Source organism: Artemia franciscana, chromosome 16 (genome assembly GCF_032884065.1).
Source record: "Artemia franciscana chromosome 16, ASM3288406v1, whole genome shotgun sequence".
Lineage (NCBI taxonomy): Eukaryota > Metazoa > Arthropoda > Branchiopoda > Anostraca > Artemiidae > Artemia > Artemia franciscana.
The window spans coordinates 26,403,187-26,418,362 of NC_088878.1; the positions used below are offsets into that span (position 1 = coordinate 26,403,187).

Consider the following 15,176-nt stretch of genomic DNA (forward strand, 5'->3'; position numbering starts at 1 on the left):
GAAATTTGGGCTATATGTTTGCACATTAGGTGGATGGGGGTAAAGCATAGCATATATTAAATACAGCAATGATAAGTTTACGCATTTAATATATGCTATGCTTTACCCCCCCCCCCCCCCAATGTGCAAATATGTAGCCCAAATTTGTTTCTAAACCATTATATATTCATTTTACTTTGTTTCATTTTATTAGCATTAATCGAACTTCACTTCCCGAGTGTTTATTATATAACCGATAAGTACCAAGAAGGCTGAAGGTAGTAAATAATGCTAACCACTAGGATAGTAAGCTATCTATTTTTTTATTTTTTGTAATAAACAAATATAAACGATAACGAACCCTGTACTGCCCTTCTAAGTTTAACTGGCAAAGCTTTATTATAATTCAATTTTTATTATTAAGCTATATGAGATTAATGTGTTCATTTCGACTCTACTGGGAACAAAATTGTAGTATGGAAATTTAATTCCCCGAATTATATTTTTTGCAATCAACAGCAACAAAAAAGCCTATGCTGCCCTTCTAAGCTTAATTGGCAAATATCAAGAAACTATTAACTTTATTATTTGTGTGTTTTTATTATTTAGCTGCATGAGGTTAAGTGTCCATTTCAACTCTATTGGGGGCAAAATTGTGGAACATAAAATTAATTTTCCGAATTGTGGTTTATGCAATCAACAGGGGCAAGGATCCTAAGTATTTTTTTTTTGCTTGAAAATACACTTTTTTTTATTTACCCAATAAAAATACCCTCAAAAAGGTATTCCGTTTTTTTCAATTGTTGTAAGATATTTTTCAAAATTAATCCCTTCCCAACCAAAACAAATTGGATTAATCACAAAAAAGAATTAAATCGATATGCCTTTTCAAAAACTCAAATTACCTTGTTCATGGTCAGGGCCACAACCAGGATCTTTTTTCAGAGGGTGGGGACGAAAATGGGGATAGGGGTACAAAAAATAAGATTAGTGATTATCAAAGTTTCTGTGTGCAAAAATTTGTTTAAATATATTTTTTTTTGTACGAGTCAGACAAACATTTCGGGGCTGGGGTTTCCAACCGAGTACAACCCTCCTAGAAATGGCCCTGTGTAGGAGGAGCAAGGATTCTGTAATTTCATTAAGACAGTTTTTTTCGATTTTTCCCAAAAAACACCCCTAAAAACTATTTTCCAAATTGCCCCTCAATTGGTTGAAGCTAAAAAATTGAATTCTTCACAAAAAGGAATTAATCGATTAGACTTTAGGACCATTCAAATTATCTTCCTCATCGACAATATGCTTGCTCATCTACAATATGCTATCTTGCTCATGGTACAATCGACAATATGCGATCCTTCCCAACTCATGAAGCCAAAACCTTAACCTTCAGAAGATAAAAACTAAAATACAGTAACTAGATATTTTAAGAGGCAAGATTCACCACGAGTGCCAATGCATACATAAAACAAGAAAATATAAATGTAGACCACTCCGTTAGATCTTCTTCAAAATATCCAAATGTTGTGATTACGCTCTTAATCTAACAGATGTAAACTAAAGTGACGTATGCAAAACATTACATTGGAATGTACAAAACTTACGGTTTCACTAAAATCTCACAAACTCCTGTTTTATTTTATTCAACGTAAAATCAGATGCAATGACAGTGCATTTACATGGGGTAACTATGCCAAGCCTGTCATTTCAAACAGGGACATAAATCTGAGGAAAACGCCAAAGTTCCCAAGCGTAAGGGCTTGAACCTAATTCCTAAGACAAAAACTGAGTGATAGATCTCCTTTTCTGTAGGTTGATGACGGAATACATTTACATATTTTATATGATATTTATAAAACATATAATTATACATTTATATTTTATATCTTTAATTAGACTATATTTAAGAATTTTTATATTTGGCATTAACATCTGTATTCGTTGTTTTTTTTTTTTGTTCATTTTTGTCACGAAATTCGTAGACTTTCATACAAATACAAATAAAATTGATAATTATTGTAATTTTTTTGCTATAATACACACGCTTATGACCATAAGAAGGAAAGTTAGGGTTTTAGGGCGATGCGAAGCCTTATAGAATCATTCTACCTCGTCTATTATAAACTTTTTTAGTTTGTGTGGCGGAACTATTTAGAATTAATTGGGCTGTTTTGCTATAACTTGTAGAGCTTAGATATAAGATTCGAACAAATGACAGAAAACTAAAAGACGGCACTTACTTTCCCGTAAGTCGTAGAAAATCTATTAATCGGGATAGATAGATATACACAGTTTTAATTAAACTTACAAAATTATGTTTGAAATTTTGATTATTTGATAAAATGGGGCAGAATTTTCTTTTTAAAGTGCAGGAAAAGGCTGTTCCCCAAAATGTTCTGGTACAACCCCTCAGAAAACAATAAACAACAGTTCAAAGGAAATATCATCTGAATAATCTGGCCACTTTGGTAGTTCCCCGCGGTTCCATTCGCCTTGGTTGACTGACAAACTCACCGATAAAAGGGACACAAGACTTCCTATTAGACTCGGACGCCGCACCGGCGTGGAAAAAAAAACTATGTGGCGCGCCACCGGTCTGTCTATATTTAGCCTTGTCGTTTGCAGCGATTTCTCGATTTCGGAGTGCTAAATAAGTTATCGAACTAAGTAACCCAAAAAAACAACAACAAACAATTATGCATTTAAGACACATCACTCTTTACTAAATTAACGCTATTGAGTTAACTCTATGTAGAGTGAAGACAGGGAAACCGCCATTCCAAACATCGATTTTTCCTACTCTCAAGGGTCCAAATTTGATCATCATATTGACCCTTCAGTAGGTATTCGAAGACCACACTGTATCTCCATGACGAGCAATAACAGTTAAGATAGGGATAAATCCTTTTACTAGACAGAAAAACAATCAAAAGCAATTTCATTGTTTTTTTTTTTACTGTCTAATAAAAGGATTTATCCCTATGTGAACTGTTATTCTTTTACCCTTCAGTGGTACCTGGTTTTCACTTCATTGCCAGACATAGACCCTTCTGGAGGGAGGGGGAGGGTGGAGTTTGTTATTATTTGTTTATTGTATACACATAAATTTATCTATCTATAAATATAATCAAGTGATAAAGTTGTGCGTGAAACTTCACCACAGGCGAACGACACAATATTAGCACCGTATGCAATTCTACCTGTATGTCAAGCATGGATCGGCGTTAAGATCAAAACAGGCATCCATGGCTTATAGGCTTCATACGAATAAAATCGAACTCATGTACATCTGAACGATAACTAAAGCCACTCTTTTACGAATACAATCGACACCGCCTTCCTAATATTTATTCAAAAAATCCTTCTTCAACAATTTCTCTGAAAAAGAATATCTACCGCTTCTCTTTGTAATATCCATGCTTCTGCAATATAGTTAGCTACGCTCAGCGCTGTTACCTTGAATATCGAGCCAACAGAGTCAAACAGTTCGTGGTAATGCACTGTAGTAAAGAGCGACCCGGCTCAATAGTAACCGAAACTCTAAAAAAACGGAATTTTTATACCAATAGTTACATTAAAAGAATCGGATTTTAATGCTAATTTTAAATATATAAGATTCATCAAGTTTAGTCTTACCCGTCAAAAGTTACGAGCCTGAGAAAATTTGCCTTATTTTGGAAAATAGGAGGAAATTAGGAAATAAATAGGGAATTAACCCACCCCTAGAAACCTGCAGTGACCATATAAATGATATCTTAATTGTTAGACCTAACGTAAGAAAAAAGTTCAGTTAATGACGATCAAGCGACAATAGCTAGTAAGATATAACATAATAATGAGATCCTCTATCAAATATATATATATATATATATATATATATATATATATATATATATATATATATATATATATATATATATATATATATATATATATATATATACGACATTAAGCGTATCAGAGAACACTATAGTACCCAGTGGTCCTAGAATGTCGCGAGATGGCTCATTCTAACGGCAACTAAAAATTCTTGTGCCCTTTTTAAGTGACCCAAATTCACCGGATAAAAATTTTGAGATGGCCATTATGTTCAGCTTAGTCGAAAACCTAATAGCCTAATTATGTCTTTGCGGATGACTTAATTCCCCACAGTCCTCAGAGGAGGGGCTGCAAGTTACATACTTTGACCATTGTTTATATACAGTAATAGTTATTATGAAGTGTAGGCCTACAGTCGTTTTCAGGGGGACTTTTTCGCGCTGGGTGGAGGTGGGTTGGGGGAGGGGGTTACACGGGAGGATCTTTCCATGGAGGAATTTATCTGGAGGGAAGAGAATTTCAATGAAGGGGCGCAGGATTTTCTAGCATTATTTGAAAAAATGAAAAAATAGATTTTTTTTTCAACTGGAAGTAATGAGGAGCATTAAAACTTAAAACTAACATAAAATATTACGTATATAGGGGGGTTCGTCTCCTCCACAATACCTTGCTATTAACGCTAAAGTATTTTTAGCAATTTCAACTATTTATTCTACGGCCTTTGTGATTCAGGGGTCGTTCTTAAAGATTTGGGACAAAATTGAAGCTTTAGTGTAAAGAGCGAGGTATTGACAAGGGGGCGAACGCCCTCATATACGTAATAAAAATACACAAATATAGAAGTTCGTTACGTAAGTTGATTTGTAAGGTACGTATGTTTATTACTAACAAAAACGCTCGTAAAAAAAAATTCTAGTTACATTTTTAAGCAAAAAAAATTGAGGGCAACTAGGCCTCCTCCCCGTCCTTTTTTTTATCGAAATCGTCTGATCAAAACTATGAGAAAACCATTTATAAAAAAAAAATTAATATGCAAATTTCGTTTTAACTATTCATGTGCGGTGAACCAAAATCAAAACTTGCATTAATTCAAAAACGTTCAGAAATTAAGATATAAAAAAACAAGTTTTTTAAAACTGCAAGTAAGGAGCGACACTAAAACTTAAAACGAACAGAAATTATTACATATATAAAAGGGGTTTTCCTCTCCTCAACGCCTCGCTCTTTACGCTATAAAGTTTTTTTTATTGTTTTAAAAAGTAGAGTTGTGACAAAGAGTCAAACTTTAGCGTATAGAGCGGGGCGTTGAGGAAGGGACAAAACCCTCCAAAAAAACTTGTTTATTTATTTAATCTTACTAGTATCCTTCTCCTAATCTATTCTCGACGTCTTCTCTCCACCCTCCATCCTTAGATATGACATTCCTCAGCTAAGGTTAACATATTATTTATATTACTGCCTATAAATTGCGTCACTGAAACAAGATTACAAAACTGAAAGCCATGGTCATAATAGCAGTGAAGTGCCCAAGATCAAGTGTTCAAGGTCAAATGGTCAAGTGTTCAAAGTCAAGTGGTCAAGTGTTCAAGGTCAAGTGGTCAAGTGTTCAAAGTCAAGTGGTCAAGTGTTCAAACGTGGAAGCTGCAAGAGGTAGAGGCAGAGGCAGATTATTTTATAGTTTCCAAAAGGTTTGTCTAAGACTAATTTTAGGCATTTATTTGACCGCTTATAAATAAAACAGTAGGATTTACGGATAATGTAGCTCTTGAATTAATCAATTTCCATCAATTGATTTGAACAAAATCCACAGTACTTTCCACACAAAAACAACAAAATACTTCAACTTAGTCTCCCCCGTACAGCTCTATGACCAGGAAAAAACAGGGGAGAAACAAAACGAAAAATCAAACAAATACATTCACCGTTTTTCTTAATAACACACTCATATCATCAGCCCAAATAATCGAAATAATTCATCCCTCTCCCCCCCCAAAAAAAAAATCAAAGCTAGACAGGGGAGATGTACATGATTCCACCAACACAAATAAACAACAGAATCCGGAGACATCAATTCCTCAGAAAACCGGGGAAAATTTAATTTTCATACATACTTTTTGAAGATCCCCAACGAGTGGTAGCCCCGTGCAGACTCTGATAGAACATTCCAAATCATATTACAAGCTATCAGAGGGATGAAGTCAGACCGCATTGACGGAGTATAAGATATCTGTAAATTATTGGAAGTACGGAAATAAAAGATATATTACTAAATAGGGCAGCAGGAAGCTGGTCAAATAAACTAAAAAAATTGAAAGAACCACAAGACAGAAAATAAAGAGATCTCAAGTCAAGTAAGGGTTTAAGTGAGGAACGGTTAGTATCCTCTATGAGAGTCCTTGCTTTATAATATAGTTTTCAAAGAGGCTTCAGTCACGAGAGAAAAGTTTACATTCAAATAATAGAACAGAATGAAAAATAACGCTGAGCTAGGCTCTAGAACAGGGTCAATTCTTCCAGGTCTTTGCAGGGCCAGTTCTAGAATTGACCCTGGACAACATATTTCAGTCTTTTAAGGATCCCTAGGCTTCTGGAGACTTTCATTTTCGCAAGGTTAATACGATGCTTGAAGGAAAGGTTATCATCAAGGAAGATACCAAGGAATCGAACATATCGATCCTTCGGTCTATTAAGGGAACACCTTGATACGTGTATTTCATTTAAACCAGAGCAAGCCCTTGAGACTCTTGAGAAAATAAGAAAACACGACTTTTCAACATTTAAGGCAAGATAATTAAGATTAAACCACTGGAGTAACTCTTTAAAAAAGGGCATTCATGTTTGAACGGAGATCAGACTCAGTTCTATCAGCTTTGCCAAGAGTACCGACATCGGCAAAAGCTGGCACGTACGCAGGGGGGAGGCCTCCGGGACCACCCCCCCCCGAAATTTTGTGAAATGTTTAATTTCCCCATGGTTTCTTGGGGTTTCTGGCAAAAGTAGGATATTTATTAAGAATCTAGATACAGGTGTGAAGCCTTTTTTTTTATTTACAGCATGCAATTATCCGGTCAAGTCATTGCCCAGTTATTAACTCATTTTCTGTCTAACTTTTTACCCTCTTTGAAGTAATTAGCGATTGTACTGTTATTTTTTTCGTAAAGAGAGTTTGCTTTCCACAGCAAAATAGAATTATCCTTGATATTAGGTTGTTTATCCCCCCCTTTTCAAAATAAAGTACAGCTTTCAATGGATCAATTTTGAAAACTACCATTTTTCATTAAAATCGACGTTTTCGCAATAGAAGAACTACCCCCCACAGCACCCATATTGCACTGTTAACCCTAAAATTTCCATTTCAGTGGGATATAATAGATTAATCACTGGTTCTAAATCGCTATGAGCATAACCTGAGCCTAAAACGTACTTTTGAGGCTTCAGTCTTCTTCCCCCCATTTGCTATAATACTACAAATCAAAGTTAATCTGTATTTTCCGATGTACGTGCTTTTTGCATTTATTTAGCAACTTAATAAAAAAATTGCTACTTTATATCGGCTGTTTCAAAGGTTTTGGGCCCCCTCCGAAATAAATTCCTGCGTACGTGCCTGGGCAAAAGTAATAAGTGTATCGGGGAAGGACGAAATCTTGTCACAATTAGTAACAGATGCAGGTTGACAGACACGACTGCAAGTGTTAGGTTTTAGATTTTTAACTGCAATATGAGGTCAATAACGTAAATTAAAAAGAGTATCGACAAGCACAGACAAGAATTCCACAGATCATTGTGGAACGCCAAACTCTATTTCAGACGGATTGGAAAAGAGCGGATCAACCGAGATAACCCGACCAGATAAAAATGATGAAAACCCAGAATAAGTCCTCCCTCATATTCCAATATGGGATAGTTTCTAAAGAAGGATCTTGTATTATTGAATCAGATACTTTTCGTAAATCGAAAAAAGACCAGCAGGTATCAGACCAGAGTCAAAAAATGTATGTAAATAATTCAAGAGAGTTACACATGCATGCTCAGTTGAGTGCTTTGCAGAAAAATAAAACTGAGAATCATGAAAAAAATGTTTAGAATTAAGAAAATGTCGAGAAAGCACAGTCTTTTCAAAATTTTACTAAACACTGATAAAAGAGATATAGGCAAATAACTAGCAGGGTCATTCCGTGAACCATCTTTAAAAAGAATAATAACACAAGCATGCTTTAAAGGACTTGGGAAGACACCATTTTCAAAATTAATATTGACAGTCTCGTAAGACCAGAAGCGATGTCAGGAATCTAAATTCAAAATATGCTCACTAACAGCTGACAAATAGAGATTTGATGGAATTTTATTAAACTGACGTACTGAATTATTTATCAAACTAAGAATGTTATTATCCAACAAGAGCTAAGAGCTCATATGGCACTTGTGACGAGGTCGGAAGAGCCAAGACCCAAGAGCTCATACGACATGAGCTCTAGCAAAATTCTAAGAATCAATAAATTGATATAAAAGGAAAATCGGAGGCTTAATGCCAGTTGGGATTTAAAATAAGAGCTCTGAGACATGAGATATGAAAATTCACCAAGATCCGATCACCCACTCCTAAGTTAAAAATATCTAATGTTTTCTAATTTTTCCTCTCCCTTCAGCCCCCCAGATGATCGAATCGGGGAAAACGACTTTATCAAGTCAATTTGCGCAGGTCACCAGATCTGGTCAGGATTTAAAATAAAAGCTCTGAGACATGAGTTCCTCCTGATTATCAAATTTCATTAACATCCGGTCACCCGTTCTTAAGTTAAAAATACCTCAATTTTTCTACTTTTTCCGAATTAACACCCCCAGCTCCCCCAAAGATACCGGATTCAGTCCAGTTATGTCAATCATGTATCTAGGACTTGTGCTTATTCTTCTCACCAAGTTTCATCCCGATCTCTCCGCTCTAAGCGTTCTCCAAGATTTCCCGTTTCCCATTCCAACTCCCCCAATATCACCGGATACGGTCGGGATTTAAAATAAGAGCTCTGAGACACGAGGTCTTTCTAAATATCAAATATCATCAAGATCCGATCACCCATTCGTAAGTTAAAAATACCTCATTTTTTCGATTTTTCCTGTCCCTCCAGCCCCCCAGATGGTCGAATCGGGGAAACGACTCTTATCAAGTCAATTTGTGCAGGTCCCTGACACGCCGACCAATTTTCATTGTCCTAGCACGTCTAGAAGCACCGAACAAATTATACGGATGTTTCAGAGAAAAATAATAACCGTAAAACATATGAAGGAAAGAAGTGTTTTGATTTACGGATAATCCCTAACTTCCGTGATAATATTTTACTTATAGCTTTTACATGGTACTTAAACAATAAATTTCCGTCAATAATAATCCCAAGGTACTGAACAGAACTTGACTTCTTAACAATTCCCTTCGGTGAAGCTACTTCCGTAATCCAAGAATAATAATTTGGAGACCGTGAAAAGATAACAAAATTTGACTTATTTATATGTAGGTCAAGCCGGTTTACCTTCAACCAAAGATATGGCACAGTTCTTGCTGCATTAACTGTAGAGGTAAGTTGTTGTTCAGTTGAAGCACCACACATCAATGTCACATCATGAGCAAATAAGGGTGTAGTGATCCTGGACACAGAAGGTGCAAGATCGACTAGATCCCTAATTCTATAAGTAGTTGCAGCAGCATTTGGAAGATCATTAATAAAAATCAAAAAAAGAGTAGGACCTAATACAGAGCCCTGGGGGAAACCACATTTAACAAGACCTTTACTTGAAGAAAATCCATTAATGTGAACGTTCTGCTCTCTATTTTGGTGGTAATCACAAGGCAAAGTAGCCGCTATTAGTCCATAAAATTCACACTTTCGCAATAGTATTTAGTGGTCAACAGTGTCAAATGCCTTAATAAAATCCAGAGACAAACCAGCTGCTCTAAGCTGATTATCAAGAGCTCCATTAATTGCCGAAGTTATATACCTGTAGTTATATACTATATCTGTAGTTCTCCCCTTCCTGAAACCAAATTGAATTGGATATAACAGTTTATGCAGTTCCAAATGATCATATATTCTGGTGTTAATACACTTTTCTAGAACACGAGAAATAACAGGTAAAAATATATATGCATAGATGCATAGATTTTGCAATCTTCGAGCAGCTAAATTGACAAGCCATGGGGCATATCTTTCCTAAAATTGACATCTGATAAGGTGTTGGCAGTTTCATAAATCTCGTTACAATAAAAGGAAAAATATTTGAAGAACAAGGAATATTATTGAGATTAAAACAAAATTTGGAAAATTATATAAACCTTAGTTTCAATACACTCGATTTCTTATATTTCCATGAAATTAAAACCCAACATTTAAGTACTAAGCTAATCCCATTAGATCAAAATATATAGTAACCTAGACTTACTTCAAAACTGATAAATATTTTTCCATAGGATACTTTTAAATTGATTGGAATTAAGTTTATTACAATTAAATGATCAAATTAAATTTCAATAAATTGAACCCTAATTCACTCTTATGCCTCTTGCTATGCAACCACAGGATGGCTACTTTGTCATGCTATCTCAAGTCTGTCGGGGCTATTCACAGCTAAAAATTTTAGCTGAAATTAATCTTTCTTACGTTCTAGCTATCTTTGCTATATCAAACTTGAGAGGATGTGTTAGTCGCCGTTCTGCATTGGTTCTGGGACCATTGCTTTTCCTGAGGTCATAATTATTTCGATGATTTAAAGAATATGAAAATTGCAACTCGAAATATTACAACGTTAAAAAAACATTGAGACTTCGGTTGACAAAAGCAGATGGTTTGAACTGGACTCGTAAGGAGCTTCAGAAACATATCACAGGGATAGGATGCTTGAAATTAGGTGATATAGAATTTATTTACTCAGGGAGGAATGATGCGGTGCATGGGGAGTGAGTAGGACTCATGATGAATAAGGAAGCTACTAAGTCTTGTTTACGTTGGCAAGGTATTAATAATAGTATGCTAGTTGCTCACTCTATAAAAATGCAGGGTACTACCCATAGTAGTCTATGCCCCAGTAGAACTATGCCCATGGAGAACTCAAACGATTTTTGGAAATATGGTATTTGCATTAAGAGATTTTAATGCCCAGATCGGTAAAAATAGGGATAGATGGTATCCTATCCTAGGTGTACTTGGTGTAGGAAAAGAAAGAACAGTAATAATTGCAGACTGCTGTGACTTTGAAGGTATAACAATCTAGTTATAACATTTGTCATAAATGGCCCATAATGTAACATGCTATTCACATGATTCTAAGACAGCTAATTCTATTGATTAGGTTATTGTAAACCGAAGACTGGAAGGATCGGTACAAGATAAAAGGGTACATAGGAGTGCTGTTATTGATGTTAAAAGTAAAGATCAGCATCTAGAAGTGTCTAGTGTTAATTTAAAGCCGAAATTTCGAAAGGTTAGGTACCTCTCGAGAAGTCATGATGTTGGTAGACTGCAGGATGAGAATTTGAGAGAAACTTTCTGGGAACAGTTGAATGCTAAACTTGAGAGTTTGATATTTGACAAAGTGGAAGATAGTTGGAATAATTTTAGAAAAACAATTTGTGAAGTTGCTCCAATATTAGCGAAAATGCTCATGCTTAATAGAGACGAGGAGGAGCTTGTACAAGAATTATTTCAGTGATAAATAATATGAAAATAAGAGGAATGTAAAGAAAGTTGAGATAGTATTTAAATATGTGAAGTTGTGAGGTGTGAAGTTGCTGAAGATCTGGAATATGCAGCCAGGCAGCATAATACTAAAATATTGTACTGTCATCTTAATAAATTGAGAGGGAATTGTCAATCTGGACTTGTCCAAATTAAAGATAGGAACGAGACAACAATTAGTGATAAGAAAAGAGTCAAAGAGAGATGGGGACAACATTTTGAGGGTGTGCTAAACCGTAACATAGTTCCAGGAAAAACATATAGAAAAGAATGAATTTTTTTTGACATTTTGGATGTGGAGGGATATCTATTTTGTGAGGAAGAATTAATGTCAGTGCTAAAAGAATTAGAAAATAATAAAGCTCCAGGTGCTGGTGGTGGGGTAAATGAGTTTTTTTAAATATGGTGGTTATGAAGTTAGAGATAAGTTACTGAAGATGATGAATATGATTTTTGAAAAAGAGAAAGTACCTAGCAATTTTAGGAAAACTCTAATTAAGCCCCTCTAAAAGAAAGGTGATAAGAGTGCGTTAACTTGGTTTCTGTAGGGAGCATTTTACTTAGTATGATGATACTTTTTAGACTTAGATATGCTGTATACAAAGTTTTAAGAGAAGAACAGTGTGATTTTAGGATGGGGAGAGGATTCTTCGACTAAATTTTTACTCTTAGATTAATAACTGAGAAATGCATGAGTCATCAAACCCCTTTAGTCCTCAGTTTTATATATTACGAGCAAACGTCTGATTCAGCTGATAAAAGAGCTTTAGCAAAGGTCTTATTCTTGTATGTTAAGCCTGGTAAGTACATTAAAGTGTTTAGTGCTACGTAGGACCCAACCAATATTATCTGGTTGATATGGGGGTCAGTGTCATTATTAGATACTGGAAAAAATATATGGTATTGGCCGATTTTTTTTTATGCGCAAATTATGCAGTAGATGGCGCCCGATGTCGTCATGTAATTTTGGCTTATCCAGTCCTTGGGACGGAGCCACGGCGGAGAGAGCAGCAGAGGTAAAACAAATGAAGTTAAAGTTTATTTGTTGTTGTCAATTCACATCTGGTACAGCAATGTTCGAAATGTATGGTGAGTTTCAGAACGTAAAACTTCCACCAAAACAACTAAAAAGCATACAATAAACCATATATTTCTATTTAATGAATGCTAACTTTCGTAAGATAAAGATCCAAGATTCAATCGATTAAAACCGTAATATCCAGTCTGGGGCGCTGCTAAGAGGGGGGAGGGCTATTGTAATGTGGGGAGAAAGGGGAGTTCCATGGTGTCCGCACTGCCTACCAACACCATCGAAAATTTGCTTATTTACCTTAGATATTTAGCTTATGTGTTTGAATTCGTCAGCATAATGGACGAATGTTTTGACACATCCTCGAATTCCCTCCTCCAAACTTAAAACCCTAACTGCATCCATGTATCTTGCTATAGCCATATAGCCATGCTATCCTAGCATGGATTTCTTAGTAAGAGTCCGTACCATATAAATGTAAAGTAAAGTTTTCATATTAATATGTGAATGACTGAAATACCAGTTCCCGCTATTGAAAATTGGGTTTCGAATAATCAATTTCAATAAATATTTTATAGTTCTTTCAATTGAATTTTAATGTGTTTGTATTGATGTAACTAAACCGGCTTAAAATATATTTTACTGTCCAAACTAGAACTTTGTTTGGTTTAATTGTTTTACTGAATCTATTCTAAATAATTTTTTTTTGCGTTATTTAGAATCCGCAGTGAATTAGTGAGGCTGTTCTTTGTTGTGTAATGGGAGAAACATGCGAGAATGAATACGGGCAGAGAATGCAAGATTTAAACTTTAGGTAAAGTTTTATTGCCGGAGGGGATTATATTGGGAAATTGTATCGGTATCGCGATGCCAATGTATCGGTATCGGACCCCCAAAATCCACATCGGTCGGCTCCTAGCACTATGTACGAAATAACATTGCTACGGTTAAGGTAGGAAATGAGGCTAGTAGCAGGTTTCGTATTGAACCAGGAGTTAAGCAGGGTTGGGTCCCATACCTGTTTATATGGATAATTTTGTTGGACTTTATCCAAAGAAGATAAGCAAAGGCAATGGAAAAAAATTGAACCAATTGGGAAAGTAAAACTCTCCTAGACCTAGATATGATGATATAAGCATCTTAGATGATAATGTTAGCGAAATGAATGAATTTTTAAAGGTTTTATGAGTTCAGCGAGCAAGACTAAGTTTGAAAATTAATGTTAAGAAGACTAAGTTACTAAAACTAGGGACAGGTGAAGCTGAAGAGGTGATATTGGGTAATGAGAAGATCGATCAAGTGGACAGCTTCACTATTATTTGTACGGTGGCTACAGTGAAGATATTAAAAGTACAATAGCCAAGGCCCATGGGGTTTTACACAGTTGAAAAAAATTTGGAAGAATGGCAAGATAAATCTGCAAACCAATATTAGAATATTGGAAGCTACAGTAATGACAGTGGTCATGTATAGTTCTGAAGCATGGGCGCTCGTTAAAACGGAGAAGAATTTACTAAAGGTTTTCCAGATAAATTGCCTGAGGATTGTTTTGGGTACCCGATTGACTGATCGCATCTCAAACCGTAAGCTATACGGAAAATGTGCTTCAATCCCATTTTCTAGGGCTATAATAAGAGAAAGGTTGAGATTATTAGGACAAATTCTGCGGATGAAAGATGACAGATTACCTAAGATAGTCCTTGTAGGCCAACCGTCTAGGGCCAAACGAAAAGCAATTCGTCCCCGAATGGGTTGGGAGGATGTCGTTACGAATAATTTAAGGAAAATAGAAACTTTTTAGGAGGGTTTATAGATGGAGGCTATTGAATAGATTGGGGTGGAAGAGGAGTGTGGTGGTGCTGGCCTCAGGCGGCTTGGTCCTGCAGTTAGTTGTTAGTAGTAGTACAATGGTCATACCTAATAACTATAATCCATAAACACCAGAATCTCTAAGGTGCTAGTAGTAGTCTATTGCCTATAATAATTTGTGCCTAATAGCCATAATCTACAGACACCATAATCTCTGGGCGCAGGTAGTAGTTTAATGCCAATAACGGCTAGAAAACCTAAAATAACACAAACAAATTCCTTTCAACTTCCTGGGGTATTATTAGCCGAGTCATCCTAGCCGAAGTTATGGCATGCTGGACTTACAACCCATGTCCTTTGAGATGGAGGTTCGAACCCTTGTATCACCAATATTTGAGGTGGGAGTCTGCAAGCTCAGGTGGTTTTAATTTGGGGAGCTTATGGTTAAGCAAATCCCTACAAAACATTTGAATTTCAGAGACCAGGTGATGTGAGAAAAAAAAACCACCTGGTCCCGCTATAAGCACAAGTGAAGTAAGTAAGGTTTTGCTATAAAATATAGAAAATTTGCAATGGAACGTACTCAACTCCCGCCTTAAACTGTTCCTTCACTTCTTTGTTGAATTTTTTCCAGCGAAGCTTTTCTTCATACAACTGTCTTTTGTACTCAAATTTGACATCTCCTGATTCTCTAGAAAATAAAAATAGTCAACAAAAATATGTCATTTCCGGACACGCTCCAGCTTGACAAAAAATGTTACAATTAAAAATTTTAGTGTTTTTTTAAATTTCTAATGAGCCAAAATCCTTTTAGGCAA

At 35.7% G+C, this 15,176-nt stretch overlaps 1 protein-coding gene across 8 annotated transcripts in view; it reads right to left on the reverse strand.

Annotated features, from left to right (window-relative positions):
- LOC136037290 (uncharacterized) overlaps positions 1-15,176 on the reverse strand; it is a 75,631-nt gene that overhangs the window by 4,965 nt on the left and 55,490 nt on the right. For all 8 annotated transcript variants that reach the window (XM_065719930.1, XM_065719927.1, XM_065719926.1 and 5 more), the window contains exon 5: positions 14,942-15,049. In XM_065719930.1, coding sequence (XP_065576002.1) covers positions 14,942-15,049 — 108 coding nt within the window. The remainder of the gene's footprint in view (positions 1-14,941; positions 15,050-15,176) is intronic.